Source organism: Sceloporus undulatus, chromosome 3, assembly GCF_019175285.1.
Source record: "Sceloporus undulatus isolate JIND9_A2432 ecotype Alabama chromosome 3, SceUnd_v1.1, whole genome shotgun sequence".
NCBI classification, from domain to species: domain Eukaryota; kingdom Metazoa; phylum Chordata; class Lepidosauria; order Squamata; family Phrynosomatidae; genus Sceloporus; species Sceloporus undulatus.
The window spans coordinates 68,004,809-68,020,677 of record NC_056524.1 but is presented as its reverse complement, the minus strand read 5'-3'; the positions used below and the strand labels follow the sequence as shown (position 1 = coordinate 68,020,677).

Genomic DNA, 15,869 nt, shown 5'->3' with positions numbered 1-15,869 from the left:
TGGGCCAAGGTTCTTGTCAAAAGAACTTTGTTGCAGATAAGCAATCTATTTATACTAAATCTCCAATCCAATGAGGCCCTTTCAACCATTGTTATGCCCAGCAGGAGACTCTACTCATCCTCAACATTCAAATAAGGATCTATGAAGACATCCAATCTACAGTTACAAACCTGCCTCCTGAAACAAAGCAGTCTACTCCATCAAAAGCCTTAGTTCCTTCTGTGATGACCACAGTTCATACTACTACCATGCTCATGCCAACAACTTTGTGCTCAGCTAGACAGTTGAACCCGACAATAGTAATAGATCCTCCAGGCCAGGCTACCACTGGTCCGCTAAAGGTCTTCATATCAACAACTCAGGGCCTCTACAGACGGGCGACCTATAGCTGCCCCATTTTGCCCTGGATCGTTGCCATGGTAACCACATACTGCTGCAGTGATCCAGCCTCTGCAGGACGCGAAAAGAAGCTGCCATTAGCTGGCTTCTTCTTGTGCCTTGGAAAGGGCATCATAGGCATGCCGGTGTGCCATGATGATGTCCTTTCCATCCAATACCATTTGGGTGCTGTGCCTGGCATGCATCATCATGGTGCACACTGTGTGGATGGGTGCGCACCATAATGGCAGTCGGGCAGCGCGGTAAGGGCTGTGAGCATGTGGATGCTCAGCCCTTACTGTGTGTACAGGCTGGCACAAAGTGCCGGTCTGTCGAGCCCCTAAGTTTTGCACCACCACCTCCTTCTTTGATCTGAAAGTAATTGCTCAGGACATTCATGAATCCAATGACACTGACTATTAATCCTCAAATTCCTCAGGTGAATCTGAGGGACCCTTGTCCATCCCCCCAGATGTGGCAGTCAACAGACTGTACATCTCTTTTCACCATCAGAAGATATTCAGTCCTATCAGCTACTACGTATGGCCACAGTAGTTTGTTTCATGGGAAAAGTCTCTCTTCCACCAGCAGTAGACCCATTTTTTCCAGAGAGTTCAAGACAAAGTTGAGCCTCTACTCCTGATCTCAATGCTACCTTTAGTCTATGAGGTAGCAGACCAATCCTGGCAGAATCCATCCTCAGTCCTGTCTACATCTTGTCAAGTGGAAAACCTCTATTGGATCCAGGAAGACAACTGTGTTTTTTTCTTTTGAAGTACCTAGGCAGAGATAAACAATATTTTGACCCTTCAGATAAGGAGGATTGCTAGCTCAACATCATCTGCTGGAAGGTGTACTCTATTGCTGTCCTTTCCTTCTGCATCATGAATTATTAAGCCTGTATGGGAGATTCTCAGCAGGAACTCTGAGAAAGCATGGCCCTTCTCCTCTTTAAATTACCTGAGGAGGACCATAGGATTGCTTTAGGCTGTAATGTGGAAGCACAGAGGCTGGCAACTTAGCATATGGTCACCTCCAGACACTACGCCACTCATTTCACCTTCTGAGTGCCTCAAATATCTCAGACACATCAATGAGTTAGACATGCTAGCTGTCATCAAACTGTTTTGAATTTAGAATCCCCTATTGCAACAAGTTGTACAAGTGTCAAGACCAGGGGTTCCCAACCTTTTTGACTCACGGAGCCCTTTTTAGATTCAGTTTCTATGGTGGAGTCCCTAAGAGGCCCACCCTATGTCTTACAAATTAATGGTTTTTGGGAGTAGTCTTACTTTTTGTTTCTTATTCTTTCATTTCATTCAATTTTTATTTCTTTCATTTTCCTGGAGCAGCCACGGAGAACCTGGGAAGTGTACAGGGAGCCCTAAGGGCTCTTTGAAGCACAGGTTGGGAACTGCTGGTCTAGACAATACCTCTGTCATGTATCATCTTAAAAAGCAGGGAGAGATTCACTTAAGCACCCTACTTGATCTCATGATACACCTCTGCACTTGGTGTACACACAGAGACATCCGTCCTCTGGCCATGTAGCTCCCAGGGAACAAGAACAACAGTTAGTGTAAGCTCTACCTCCACAGTGCCACATGAGTGGATTCTAGCACCATGTGTGCTTCACCTAATGTTTGACCACTGGGGTACCCAATGTTTTCACCATGAAAGAAAATGCCCACTGCAGAAAATTCTGCTTGGGAGGGGGTATAGGACACTCCACCCTGCTTTACACATTCCCTCTCCTAGTGAGGGTTATAGCAAAATATTCTGATAATACCATTGTGGCCTAAATGTGCCTGACCAAACATTGTTACAAGTGCATTCTGGACTGCCCAGACCTAATCTAACATATATGAGAGGACAACTGGATCTTTGCACACTAACCTGACAACCTTGCTTATCTACCCCAAAAACCACACTGAGTGAATGTTTGGTCTCATAGAGGCCTCTAAGAAACCTTCCACAAGAAGATCCAGCTTCTACAAGTAGAAGGCATTCTTACTGTATCTCCGTGATAAACGTTCCACCTCCTGCAACATCCAAGTTGAGGATCATTCTCCCACTTGTATACCCCTGACCACCACTGGTGCCTTCTTGCAATTTGCAAGTGGACCTGAATGCTGCCATTGGCAGGCTGGTTGAACAAGGACTACTTGCCACCTACATCTTCTGTTTTTCAGAAAGGGCTTCCTTGTGATGATTGTGTCAGGCCAACAGACAGGTGAATTAGCAACTTTCCATCATTACCCACTGTTTTTTCTCTCACAAAAACAACAAGGTCCTTCATCCTGACATCACCTTTCTCCCTAAGTTAGAGTCAGCATTCCATCTCAATCAAGATGTGATACCACTGGTGTTCTTTCCAATGTGAGGTGTGTCTTGGCCTTCTACTTGGACCAGGATAAAGGTCTCCACCAGACCAACAGATTTCTCATCTGCTGAAGCCCTTGTGAGACACACCCAGCCTCAGCTCAATATATCTCTAAAGGGGTGACTTCCACCCCTTTCTTATGAAGCTGCCAAAAGACCTTTGCCTTGGGCCTTATAAAGCTTCTCCACCAGGGCTTTGGTTAAATCCACAATTTTACTTGCCAGCATCTCTTTACATGACATTTGCAAAGCAGCACTCTGGATGCAACAGTTTGAACACGAGGGCACACAAAGAAGCTAATGGGGGGGGGGGGGGCAGGCAGTTCACTCTTTGGTATGCTATCAAGAAGAAGAACAGGTTCCTTACCCGTAACTGTGGTTCTCCAAGTGGTCATCTATGAACTCACACAACCTGTCCCCCTCCCCATGTGGCTGTTTGGCCTCACTGCTTTTACTCCTGCACACTGTGACATAAAGGAACTGAAGGAAAGAGTGGAAATTCCAACATGTGCATGTTGGAGAGAGGACAGGATTACTGCCCATAATCACTCTGTTTAGCTTTAGAAGTTCCTGAGCAGGCTCCATGCAGGCACAGAACAATTCACACAAGTGAGTTCACAGGTGACCACTTGAAGAGCCACAGTTACAGGTAAGCAATCTGTTTGTTTGCAGTTCTTTGCAGTGAGTGAGTGTCCATTATATGGACACTCCATTCTCAGTGTTTCATCTTCCATTGCAATCTCACTAAGTCATGTGTGTAAATCCATGTTAGGCTATCATATTATTGACCCAACTAGAAAACAAAGTTATTTTATCTTCATTGGCTGTTAAAAATAATCCAGATCATCTATTTAGGGAGCTGCATGCTAAAGCTATACACACAATCTATTTTGTTTTCTACCTTATACTTTTCTTAGCAACAGTTATTACCAAAGAAGATGAGTCACTGTTTAATCATAATAAGAGATTACAGTTTCATCTTCTAATTGCAGACTGCCATGAATAAGATCCAAACACTCTTTCCTGACTTTGTATGCAGTAAATTATATTGAGTATATTAAAAAGTATATTAAACCTCAGTCCACTACTGAAAAAGTTTAATGTACAGTACAGGTAACTATAAAAACATTATGTTGAACTACTTTCCTCCCATTTGTAATAAGTGTTAAAATTAACTGAGAAACTGAACCCAAATATTGCTAAGAGCACTGATTTTCTTCTACCATTTCTGTCCTGATAGCAGCTTCAATTTTGGGGGCATTTTAATAGCGGGACATAGATAGGACTTATTTCAGGCTTTTGACCTCTTTTTGAAGACATGAAGAGAAAGAGACAAAAACAAGAACACAAATGGGTCCACTCCCTCACAAACCTTTCAGCTCTTTTCTAGAAGTTCTACATTTGCGTTACCTTGTTAACTCTTACCTCAGCTGGGGATATTTTTAAAGTTTCTGTTAGAATTGCTGTTTACATAGTTAAACATCAAGAGAAAGGTCATCTGCAGACAGAATATTCTAATTCCACAGAGTACAGACACCATCCAGTCTCTCAACTCTAAGACCTTAGCAATCAGTTTGGTTGCCACTCCATTTTCACTTCACTGTTGTTACAGGAAACTTTAATTTGTATGACCAGTATCAAGTGTAAGTACTATCAAATACCAAACATTACAATATCAACTATGAAATACTGTCAAATATACTGAAATCAGATACCAGCAAATGTCTTTGGCAGTATTTTAGATTAATACTGAATGTTTTACAATTTGTAAAGAAGGATCTGCAGTAGTCCTTATGGGGGCTAATACATTTTAGCTTCACTTTAAACCTTGTCATGGCTGGTATCTTCAAAATCCAGTGCTATCCACCAGAACATACTCTCATTATATTTAAAGCATGTAACCTGTTACAAATGTCTCTTTAAACTGTAATTCCTATAACATACTTCCAACCAAGCCACTGTCCAATCCTTAAAACTATAGTCTTAAGAACAAATGACAAGAAGAATTTTTGGAACTACTCCAGCTTACTTCCATGATATTGAAGATAAAATAATATTTCATTTTCATAGTGATATGTGTAGTCTCTTTTTACTCAATGTTCAAATTATAAGCATAAGAGGTACTTTCACCCCCCCCCATGTATTATTATTTCTTTTGAAAAAGAAAACCCATGTGATTTAGAGTAAATCTTAATTTTACTTACCTAGAATCCAGGAATATTAGTTTTAGGTCCAGGCTTGCTCTGAACATAAACATATTACTATGAAGTTTGATCTCTGTGATTGCACTGGGAGGTAATGATTGACCTACAGCAACCAGACCAACAATTTGGTAACAGGTATCATACAACGACATATCCAGCATGTACTGTCGTATCTTCAAATAGCCGCTGCAATGAATCACCTAGTGTGATGGGGGAAAGAAAAAAAATTATGAAGGGAAAAACAGAGACATCAAGATTGTCTCATCACAGTACTCTCTACCCCATCTATCCCCACACAAGGATTTTTCGCCCTTCTAAAATTAGCCTTTTTTTTTTTTTTTTGGCTAAGCAATGATTAATTTGTCAGCAGAGGTATGGTATGTAGTCTAGGTAAGGTATGTAGTCAAACCTATACAATAATAAACTTGACATCAGACTGCAATGATCTTATATTTGTAGCTTCTTATTTCACATTGGCTTCCCCAATATATTTTATTATAAGGGAGGGGAGTAAAATACAAGCATAAGAAGAGCTTGTCTGAGGGATATCAGGGAAAACAGAGTGGAGGGGTGTCTCCGCTATACTGCTAATTAGTTAAAGAGACGGAAAGGTTTCACTGGCCTTTACCAGTCAAACAATATCTAATTTCTATGCTGCTCCAGAGCAAAGCTCTCAGGATGGTTTAAACGGCACATGTTCAAGTAACAGACTGTCACACACTAATGTAAAACAGAATAGCAAAACCGTTTTTTATAAAAACCCACCACAGAGACTCCTGTAAACTCTCTCTGAACAGGTATGATTATTTGTTGTGCCTATCCAGGAATGTCTATGCTCTAACTAGCAGCTTTTCTCTGGGGTACTGCAGAGGTCTTTCCTATCACCTGCTAACTGATCTTCTAACTGGAGTTGCTAGGAAGTGAACCTACCATCATTCACTGACAGGTATCTCCATTACTGTGAAATACATGTTTAAGATTTCAATTGCACAATCTGTCATTCTATAAATATGGTGAATATAAGCACTTTACCTTGTAACCACTACATGTCAGTCCTGCATTCCTCTTGGCCAAGACACACTTCATGCGCAGAAAAAAAGATCTTTCTATTTCATACTCTGAAAAAAACATATACAAATGTATCAAGACTATTCTCATTATTAATTTTGCCATTTTAAGAGGCTTTTAAATGTCACTATGAAAATAAAATGTCCATAATTTTAAAAATACCTTTAGAAAAGACAGCATTAAGTCATTCTTTACTGTTTTACTGTTTGTTTTGTAGTACAGTCCTCCCTCTGAATTCGCGGGAGATCCGTTCCCCATGAATTTGGAAATTCGCATACATTCGGGCCTCATAGCTTTGAATGGCCGCGTGCTCCTGCGTATGGCCATGTGCATGTGTCACGGGCGTGTGCACCATTCACTTTAATGGAGGTCACTCCTCCATAAATAATCAAAACCACAGATATCAAGTCCATGAAAACAGAGGGGAGACTGTAGTAGGAAAAGTTTTGGCATGCTTGTGGTATACTACCCTAGTGTATGAATGGGCTGTATAAATAAAGAGCACTTTAATATTTTAATTAATAAATAAACATTTTAATGAAGTGATAACAGAATGTTGCCACCTATCATGAAATTAATTGGACTACAACACTTATCCATCTATAGAGCTGGAAGGGGCCCCATAGACCAATCCAGCTAAAGTATCCCCAGCTCTTTTTGGACAGCATCTTTCTAAAGATATCCAGAGAAAGAGGTTCCACCATCTCTCTAGTTAACTGGTTCTATTATCAAATTGAATTCTAACACAAGAATTTTCTTCTAATGTTCAACTGAAACCTACCCTCTTTTAACTTAAAACCAGGCAGCAGAGAACAAAGCTTCAATCTCCTCTCTTCAACAGCCCTTTAGATCTCTAAAGAGAGCAATCATGTCACTCCTCTGTTTTCTCTTCACCAAGCTGAACATGCCTAGCTCATATGTTTTGCTCTCCATACCACTTATCATCCTTGCTGCTCTTCTCTGAACTTGCTCCAACTTGTCTATATCTTTCCTAAAATGAGGTGCCCAGAACTGCACAGTACTCCAGATAAGGCCTGACTAGTGCAGAATATAGTGAGACTATTACTTCCCTTGCCTTGGAAACTATGGTTCTAGTCCATTAATGCAGACTAAGGGGCAGTACAGATGGGCAGCTCTGTGCTGCCCATCTTTGCCCTGAGTGCTGCAGCACAAACACACTGTCTAAAAGGAGCCATTCTAGGCGGCTCCTTTTTTGCACTGTCATAAGGGCTGCGATGCAGCCCTGCTATGATGGCTCTTCCACCTAGAGCTGTTTGGGCGTCGGGCACCCTTATGTCACAAGGCTGCACCCCATGTGCACCGAGCCGCAGCCTTGTGATGTAATGGCACCGTTAGTAGGGCTCGGCGCATATGGATGTTCTTTTTACATGTACTGCTGTTAAGCCAAGAATACACCATCCTATCAGTATGCATTTAGTTTTTGTGGCCTTAATGAAGGATCTTGCTTTTGTTTTGTTTTTAATTCATTCTATTAGTTTCAGCCCAGTGTTTTAGTTTACCAAGTTAATTTTGAATTGTGTTCCTATCTTCAAATGTGCTAGCTACCCCTCCCAATTTTGTATCATCTACAAATTTGATAATGTTTCCCTCTAATCCATCATCAAAGTCATTGATAAAAATATTTCCCTCCAGTTTGAAGCTCAGCCATTGACGATGACTCTCAGAAAACAGTTTCCCCACCTATTCTACGTTTAATCAGTTTGCTAATCAAAATATCTTGGGTGATTTTATCAAATGCTTTGCTGAAATTGAAATAAATGATATCTATATCATTCCTGACACACCCACCTCATCCCCCAAAGGAAGATATAAGATTAGCCTGGCTTGATTTGTAGTTGAAAAACGCATGTTGGCTCCTACTAATCACTGTTGCCACCTAGATATTTACAAACTAGACTGCTTTGGGTTCTTCAGGTAACTCCCAGTGCAATCTTGTTATTCCTTACTTGAAAAGAAGTCACAATGTGTTTAATGAGACTTACTCCCACGTACATATGGGCAGGATTAGAGCCCCAAAATCAATACTAAAACAAAAAGTACTGTATGCTCCTTTAGCTAAGTTGGCTTTGCAACTGTGTGATAGCTTCCTTTGTGGAACAGATGATCCACCAGTACTTTTGATTATTAGACCATATTCACATAATTCTCTCCTTTCAAAAACAACAACAAACAAATCAGGGTATGTTTGTACAGTTAAGCACCTATCCTGAGAGCCCAGTTTACAGCAGAAGCTCTTTGCATATTGAAGCATTAGGGCTCAGGCTACTCCTCCATAACACTTTTGAGGCTCTCTACTGTCTAAATGTATAAATGGGTCTAAGTCTGAATATGTAACCATGTGGAAAACAGTGATGTCCATCTCCCGTCATGCCACTAATTTTCCTGGTGATAAAATGATAAATACTGTAATTAAGAACCAGAGAATAGTTTCATGTTAAAAATAAATTTAAATATCTGAAAGCTACAAATTGTTCCAAAACAAACTCTTCCACATCAGTGTTGCGCTCCCTCTCTCATTTTTATTCCTGTTCTTTAGTCTGAACTCCCAAGGTGACATATTCTATAAAACAAAAAAAGCCAGCAAGTAGTACAAGCTCAGGAACAGGCCAGCCATATGGTGCAATTCTCCTACTGTGGAATTGAGACACAGAGAGAGGAGGTGTTGTTTTTTAAGCAGCCTTTTTAAGCAGCCAGGGAGCAAGATGCATGCTCTGGGGGCTATAAATGGGAAGGGAATGCAGATTAGAGCAGCCTGGAAGCACAGCAGCCAAACAGCACAATGGACAAAATTTGAGTTGCAGTTGAACTGGAGCTGTTTTGGTGTTTTCAGTCTCAGTGTGCCCAACCACTTGCTAAAAACTGCAGGGGCAGGGAGATGCTCCTTTTTTGCTTTGGGACAGGATCTGTTAGGCTGAAGGCACTGGAAAGTGTTTTGAATGATTACATGTTTGTGTGTGTTCATTTATGCATATGAATTGATGGCATGTTGAATCCCTTTTCCTGCTCCATTAGTTTTTTCTAAAGCCTTGCTTAATAACCTAATACGTATTGTGTGTGTGGTTTATTTATTTATTTTGGTGTACCCACAAATTGGGTTGGGGTGGATTGCTCCTCCTGCCATCTAAGAATGAATATTCATGGTAAGCATCAATGTCTCATTCTCAGAGCAAGTTGAATGCAGCCACACATGCTTTGCTTATGGCACCCTGGGATAACTGTAGTATAAGATGATTCACACTTTCAACCATCAAGCAATAATTTGCTTCAATACCTTATTTCTCAAAGTTTTAGAATGGAAAGACATAAATAATGCCTCCATGTGTCTGAAGCCTGTTTTTCTTTCCATGCATTCACAAACTGCCCTTGTCATTGTCGGTACTTTCACAACTGGTGGCAAGGCCATTTGAACCTCTTGCTGCTAGGGACGATAGATTTGTTCTCGATAAGGTTGTCCTCTGTTCCAAAGGTTGTCCTCTGTTCCAATATTTCATTTCTGCCTAAGGTAACATCTTAGTTTCTTCCAAACCAAGACATCATACTTCCTATCTTCTACCCACAGACATTATGCACCTCTAGAGAAATCGCTTAGTACTATAGATATCATTATATTTATATTTATTTATATATTATTATTATTATATTTCTATCCTGCATTCCCCCCAAAACTCAGACTCAAAGTGACCTACATTTTAAGCTTAGTACAATTAAAAACCTACAAAAGTGACAAGGGCCAACCAATCCAATCTCCAGCCCTTGTGGTCTCTTTCAACTCTATGATTAGGCTTAGCAGTGGGCCAAAATGGATCACAGGGTGATAATAAGGAAGGAAGGAATGTCTATCGAATAGCATGTTTTAAAAAGGTAATTGCCAAAGTCAGTAGAAATTCCTTTGCTGGAGAGGTCTAGGTAAGTAATAGACTTAGAATGGACATACCATTAAATAATAAAAGATTATTGTGGTGTTTATTTTGGGGGCCACTGTTTCCAAGGAGGGGACACAGTTCTGAAAGACGTAGAAGAGCAAAGGGAGTGCAAAGAAAGCTCACAAAGCCTTAGTAGTTAGATACTCCATTACAACATCAATGTTTGCTAGGCCAGCTGCACTCTGAGTACAAGATATTTTAGACTCTCCGGAAAGAATCAGGCATTCCTTAAAGGTTCTAAGCAGAATTCAGGCAGTCTTGCAATATATTGCAGTGTAGGGCATGATTCAGCAACATTTGTAGTGAGGCTTATTACAACCACCACAGTAGCACATAGAGCACTTTGGCTATATCACTGGACAGCAGAACAAAAACTGAGAAATAATTTGGCATATATGCCATTTAAAGGGAAACCACCATTCAGGGGAAAAGCCATGGGAATTTTTGATAGAGAGTAAGGATAAAAAGCAAGTAATGCCTATCATACAAAGAAAGAAATTGGATAGGAAAACCTTTCTCTTCCTTTCGAGGTGCAAGAGGTTACAATAGACTGAATGTCTACAACCGTAGCAGGAACCAGTGGAACAGGAATAGGTTTCAATATAAAAGTCAAGGATTCGAGCAGCAAGAAGGGAAGCAAGATATTCCACTAGGGGTGGCCAACAGCAATGCTGTGGCATGGAGAATACTCCAATGTGAGCAAGGTTGCTACATTTTGGATGGACTTGGATAGTTGACAACGGATTGTTGGGTAATTCAAGAGGTTTTTCAGGCATACAGGTGGTTTTTTTTTTGTTTGGTTTTTTTAAAAACCCAGCAACAGATACCTTCCCTCACCTGTTTCCAAAAACAAGGAAAAACAGGACATAGTATGCAAAGAAATATATAATCTCCTGCAAATTGGGTCTATAGTGAAGGTTTCTTCAATGCAGAAATTCAAAGGAAAATATTCCATTTTTTTCACAGTGCCAAAAAGCAATGAGACTAACAGACCTTTGTTAGATCTAAAATTATTGCATGAATTTATCAGAGGTTTAACATGGAAACTTTACAAACAAATGGGAAATTTCCAGGAAAAATTAGTGGTTGGTTTCAGTTGATTTAAAAGCATATTTGCACATTTCTATGGCCCCTATGCAGGAAATATCTTTGACTTCAAATGGAAAGCACTTCCATTTGGTCTGGTTTCAGCTCCCAGGGACTTCACCAAAGTGTTGATTCTACTAACAGCAAATCTCAGAAAGAAAGGAGTTCAGCTCTTTACGTCTTGGATGACATCTTGATGAAGGCTAGAAGCAGAGAGGTGACCAAAAGTAATTTGCAGATGACAATACACATTTTACAGAAACATGGGTTCATGGTGAACTATGAGAAAAGCCATCTGGAACCAACAACGTCACTGACACATTTAGGTGCACTGATAGACACTGAAGAGAAGCCTGTTCCTATCACTTGAAGGAAGATGGAAAGAAGTGAAATAGTTTTTCACAATGAAGTCTGCAGACATAATACATCTGGCAAGAATTCTAGGATTTCTAATTTGAACAATCCAATTAACACCATGGGCAAGATTGTTGCAACAGCTTCTCCTACTGCATCAGATGGTGATTATATGGACACATGATTACAAAATGAGTCTTCCCAGTCTCTGAAGCAAGACTTAGAATGGTGGCTTCAGAACAAAAATGTGAACAGGGGAATGCATTTCATAAACTAGTGACAATAGATGAAAGTCTCTCCAGGTGGGGAACTAACTGCAAGGGACATTTCACTCAAGGAGAATGAATGTAGTTAATGAATATGCTTTGGTTCATGCAACCAAGATTCATCCCTATGGTGAATCAGTCTTCCTTGTTGTCTCCTATTTGTCATGTGTTTTGAACAAAGATCACACAGACCCACAAGATGTTCATGTGTTGTTAGTTACCAAGTAGTCATAAATCATTTTTACAACTCCATACTACAGTGGACCCTTGTTATACGCTGGGATTTGGTTCCAAGATCCCCCGTGTATAACAAAATCCATGGATGCTCAAGTCCCATTAAATATAATGACATAGCAAACTGGTGTCCCTTATAAAAAAATGGAAAATCAAGGTTTGATATTTGAAATTTATACTTTTTTTGAATATTTTCAAACCGTGGATGCTTGAATCAGTGTAAAAAAAAATCTGTGTATAAGAAGGGCCGAGTGTGTGTGTGTGTGTGTGTGTGTGTGTACACACACACACACACACACACACACACACACATATATAATTGCTCTGCATAGCAAAGCCCTTTTATACTTTGTACATTTGGCCTACAAATGAAGAAGAGGAATCCCTTCAGCTAGGTTATGTATGGGGAACCTGTAGCTCTCTGGTTGCTGTTGGATTCCATCTCAGGTGGGCTCCTTACTTACAACCAAGAGGAAGGAATAATGGACTGTAGTCCAACATAATCCCCACTGATTCTCCACCCCATGAACTGGATAACATGCTGTTTTACCTTCTTGAGTATGAAATTAAAGATGCTACATCAGTGTTACAGTTTTTGGTCATGTACCTACTTTATGTTTGTTCATTTCAATAGATTAAGTATTCAGCATGGCAAAGTCAGTCTTCTATCTGCCATCTTTTTAATTCAAACACTGTCACATCTCATAGAAGTACCTTGCAAAAGATGAGGATGAAGAGGCTGGTGAGCTGTTAAGACTGCTGTCATTTCATCATGGTCTGATGGGTGTATATACTCATAAATACTATTACCAGTGAGTTCCACCTGTGAAGAAGACAGTTTGAAAAAAAAAAGTCATCCTGAATTTTTCTATCTCGTTCTTCAGAGATTTGTTTATTTATTTATTAAAACATTTATATCCTCCCTATATCATGAGATCTCACACCAGTGTATAAATGATTTACACATACCACACTGGGCAAGTCACATTCTCTTAGCTTCAGAGGAAGGCAATGGCAAACGCCCTCTAAACAAAAATTGCCAAGAAAACCTAGTGATCGATTTGCCTTAGGTTCGTCCTAAATTAGAAACAATTTGAAGGCATACCACCACTACAATCATCACCGCCAGGTTTTATTCAAACAGGGAGGGCAAAGTGAAACACTCTAGACATTGTTGAATTACAACTTGAGGCATTCCTTGCCATTGGGTATACTAGCTGGGATTTTGGGGGGCTTATTTTGTCTGTCTGTAGGTTAGATTAAAAAGTAATCTATGAAAGCATATGCACAGGAAGAGGGAAGAGGTGAGAGGAGAAGGAACTCTTTTATGGCTTTATTCCAAGGCAAAATTTGGAGCACTGATGGCAATTACATGGCCCATTTTTGCAAATTCAGAACCCGCTCCCTCAATTCTCCATTCCCAACCCCTCACCCCCTGGATAGAAAAAGGACACATGCCTTCTCCTCTGTCCCCCAACATCTTGTTTTAGTACAAAAAGCAGGTGGAGAGAGTTACACTGGAAGTGACTTACCAGTCACTTTCAGTTTGCTGGGTGACCTGAAGCACATCAGGTGTATGTGGGGGTGGTGGTAAATGGTCCAAAACTCTCTACTCTGATTTGGAGGATCACTTGAATACAACCTGAATATATGAAATTTTAGCATCTAAGTTTGCATCTCTCTACTCTATACAAGCTTAATTGCTACAAGGAGGTTTGCCTAAACCCCATATTTACAATCAATGGTGTCATCTTTGGTTGTTTAGTATTGCTACCTTACTCACTCACAAGCCCAGCAATGGAGATGTAAATTATTCTCTCTCTGTGTGCCAATCTTACAGATATCTTAAGATACTTAAGTGGCCCAGTGGAACTTACTTCCACACAGCAGTAGATTAAAAGATTTGTTTCTCCTAGTGGTGTTTATTAATTCTAGACCAGACATTTTAAAACTTTGGTTCAAGATCATTGAACAGATACTCAAGATTATCTGTTAATTGGCCAAACATTGGATTTGTTTTCCCTAATGATGGCCATTTTGACACAGAATCACATTACCAACAAGGTAGCAAAATGTTAGCCATGATTTTCACAAGATAATATTTATTGTGATGATGAGGCTAGCCTCAAAGATAAAACATTAAAACATAAGTGAGTGAATTAAATTATTTCAAGCATTTATCCATCACCTCGCAACCTCTTAGGGCCCCGAGGCAACATACAGCAGATAAAAAATATTTCCAAAATTAAAGACATAAATTAAAACATTAAAAACAGACTAAAACAATATATTTAAAACAATTTTAAAATGAGAGGCAGTTAAAACAGCCACAGTAAGCTATTTCTGGTTTTAAGAATTAAGATCATGAGAGATAATGCAGTTTCACCTATCTGGGAAGTGCAAAAGGGATGAGGGCAGCCTGACTTCCTTTGTCAGGAGTTTCACAGTCAGTAACTGTTTGTATATATTATATATCTATTAAGTAATCATCAGGAACATAAATACACCCAGCAACTTTCAAGTTGTCTGTGGTTGTGTTAGCATTCCCTGCACCTCTATTTTTCATATCTGGAGCCAACATGTTCTTGAGAGATCACAATGCCCTTTAAAAACACTAGTCAGGTTCCCAGGAGAAAAGGAGCAAGACCTGAAGCATCTGGACAATTCAGGTAATAATACAATCAAAGCTAAAAGGATGTACTAAGTGCTCCTTCTGTTCCCCAAATCATTTTGCATTTCCTTGTGCACCTTGAGACAAAGGATCTTCTTGCACTCAAAGAAATAAGCCAACCTCTCTGCCTGCCCCCTGCCATGTTCCAGCCACCTCATCATGTCCAGTCACCCTGGGGTTGTCCTGATCCAAATGCTGCTTTTGTCACACTAAAATTAAGCCATCGACCAGTCCAGAATCCCATTGTTGATTCCTGGGAAAGGATATCCTGCCTTTGTTAACTTACAAGACAGTCCACTGCTTGGGGCTAGATTTCAGGTACACTGGTCCCCCGGGTTACGAAATACCCAGGTTACGAAATTTTCGGGATACGAATAAATCCCATAGGGATTTATTGTTTCGGCTTACGAAGGTTTTTTCGAGTTACGAAAAAACCTCTGCGCTGTTTCAAATGGAGCCGCGGCGCAGCCGCGGCTTTTTCCCCATTAGCGCCTATGGGCTATTCGGCTTACGAAGTATCCCGGGTTACGAAAGCGGCGGCGGAACGAATTAATTTCGTAACCCGGGGTACCAGTGTATAAATATTGGTCCCAAGAACCTAGTCTCTGCATACTCATAGTACGCACATACTTGTCCCAGGCTGCATTCCATGTATGTAACTGTGCCGCCCTCAGACCTCCCAGTCTGAGCCACTCCAACTTTCCATGGCCTGCTATTTGGACAGGTAATTATCAACTCCCCACAAACCCCTCAAATTGCACTATCCAGTTTCCATCTTTCCATTTCAGTTAGCTCTGCATGCTGTGTCTGTTTAAATTGCCATTGTATGCATGTGATTGCATGATTACATTCTGCATTTTTCTAAATAAAACTCTTAGTTCATCCTAACCTGGAGTCCATCTCAGTCATTACTGGCATATTACTCTCAGCCTCAGTGGAAGACAATGCTAAACCTCTGAATAAATCTAGTCAAGAAAACCTCATGATAGGTTTAGAATTACCACAAGTCAGAACTGACTTGAAGGCACACAACAACAAGAACACATAGTACAACTGTCTCTGTACTAAACCAGTGAATGCTGTCAGTAATGGACTGGATGAGGGTGAACAAGTTGAAACTTAATCCAGGTAAGACAGAGGTGCTCCTGGTCAATTGAAAGGTAGATGAGGGAATAGGGATTCAGCCTGCATTGGACTGGGTTACACTCCCCCTGAAATCTCAGGTTCACAGCTTGGGTGTGCTTCTGGATTCAGAGCTGAGCCTAGATGCCCAGGTTTCAGC

General features: G+C 40.4%; 1 protein-coding gene across 1 annotated transcript in view; it reads right to left on the bottom strand.

Moving 5' to 3' along the window:
* SIM2 (SIM bHLH transcription factor 2) overlaps window positions 1-15,869 on the bottom strand; it is a 69,924-nt gene that overhangs the window by 19,450 nt on the left and 34,605 nt on the right. The window contains exons 4-6 of the mRNA XM_042461024.1: window positions 12,631-12,739; window positions 5,997-6,082; window positions 4,965-5,164 (exon numbers count right to left, since the gene is read on the bottom strand). Of these exons, the coding sequence (XP_042316958.1) occupies window positions 4,965-5,164; window positions 5,997-6,082; window positions 12,631-12,739 (395 nt within the window). The remainder of the gene's footprint in view (window positions 1-4,964; window positions 5,165-5,996; window positions 6,083-12,630; window positions 12,740-15,869) is intronic.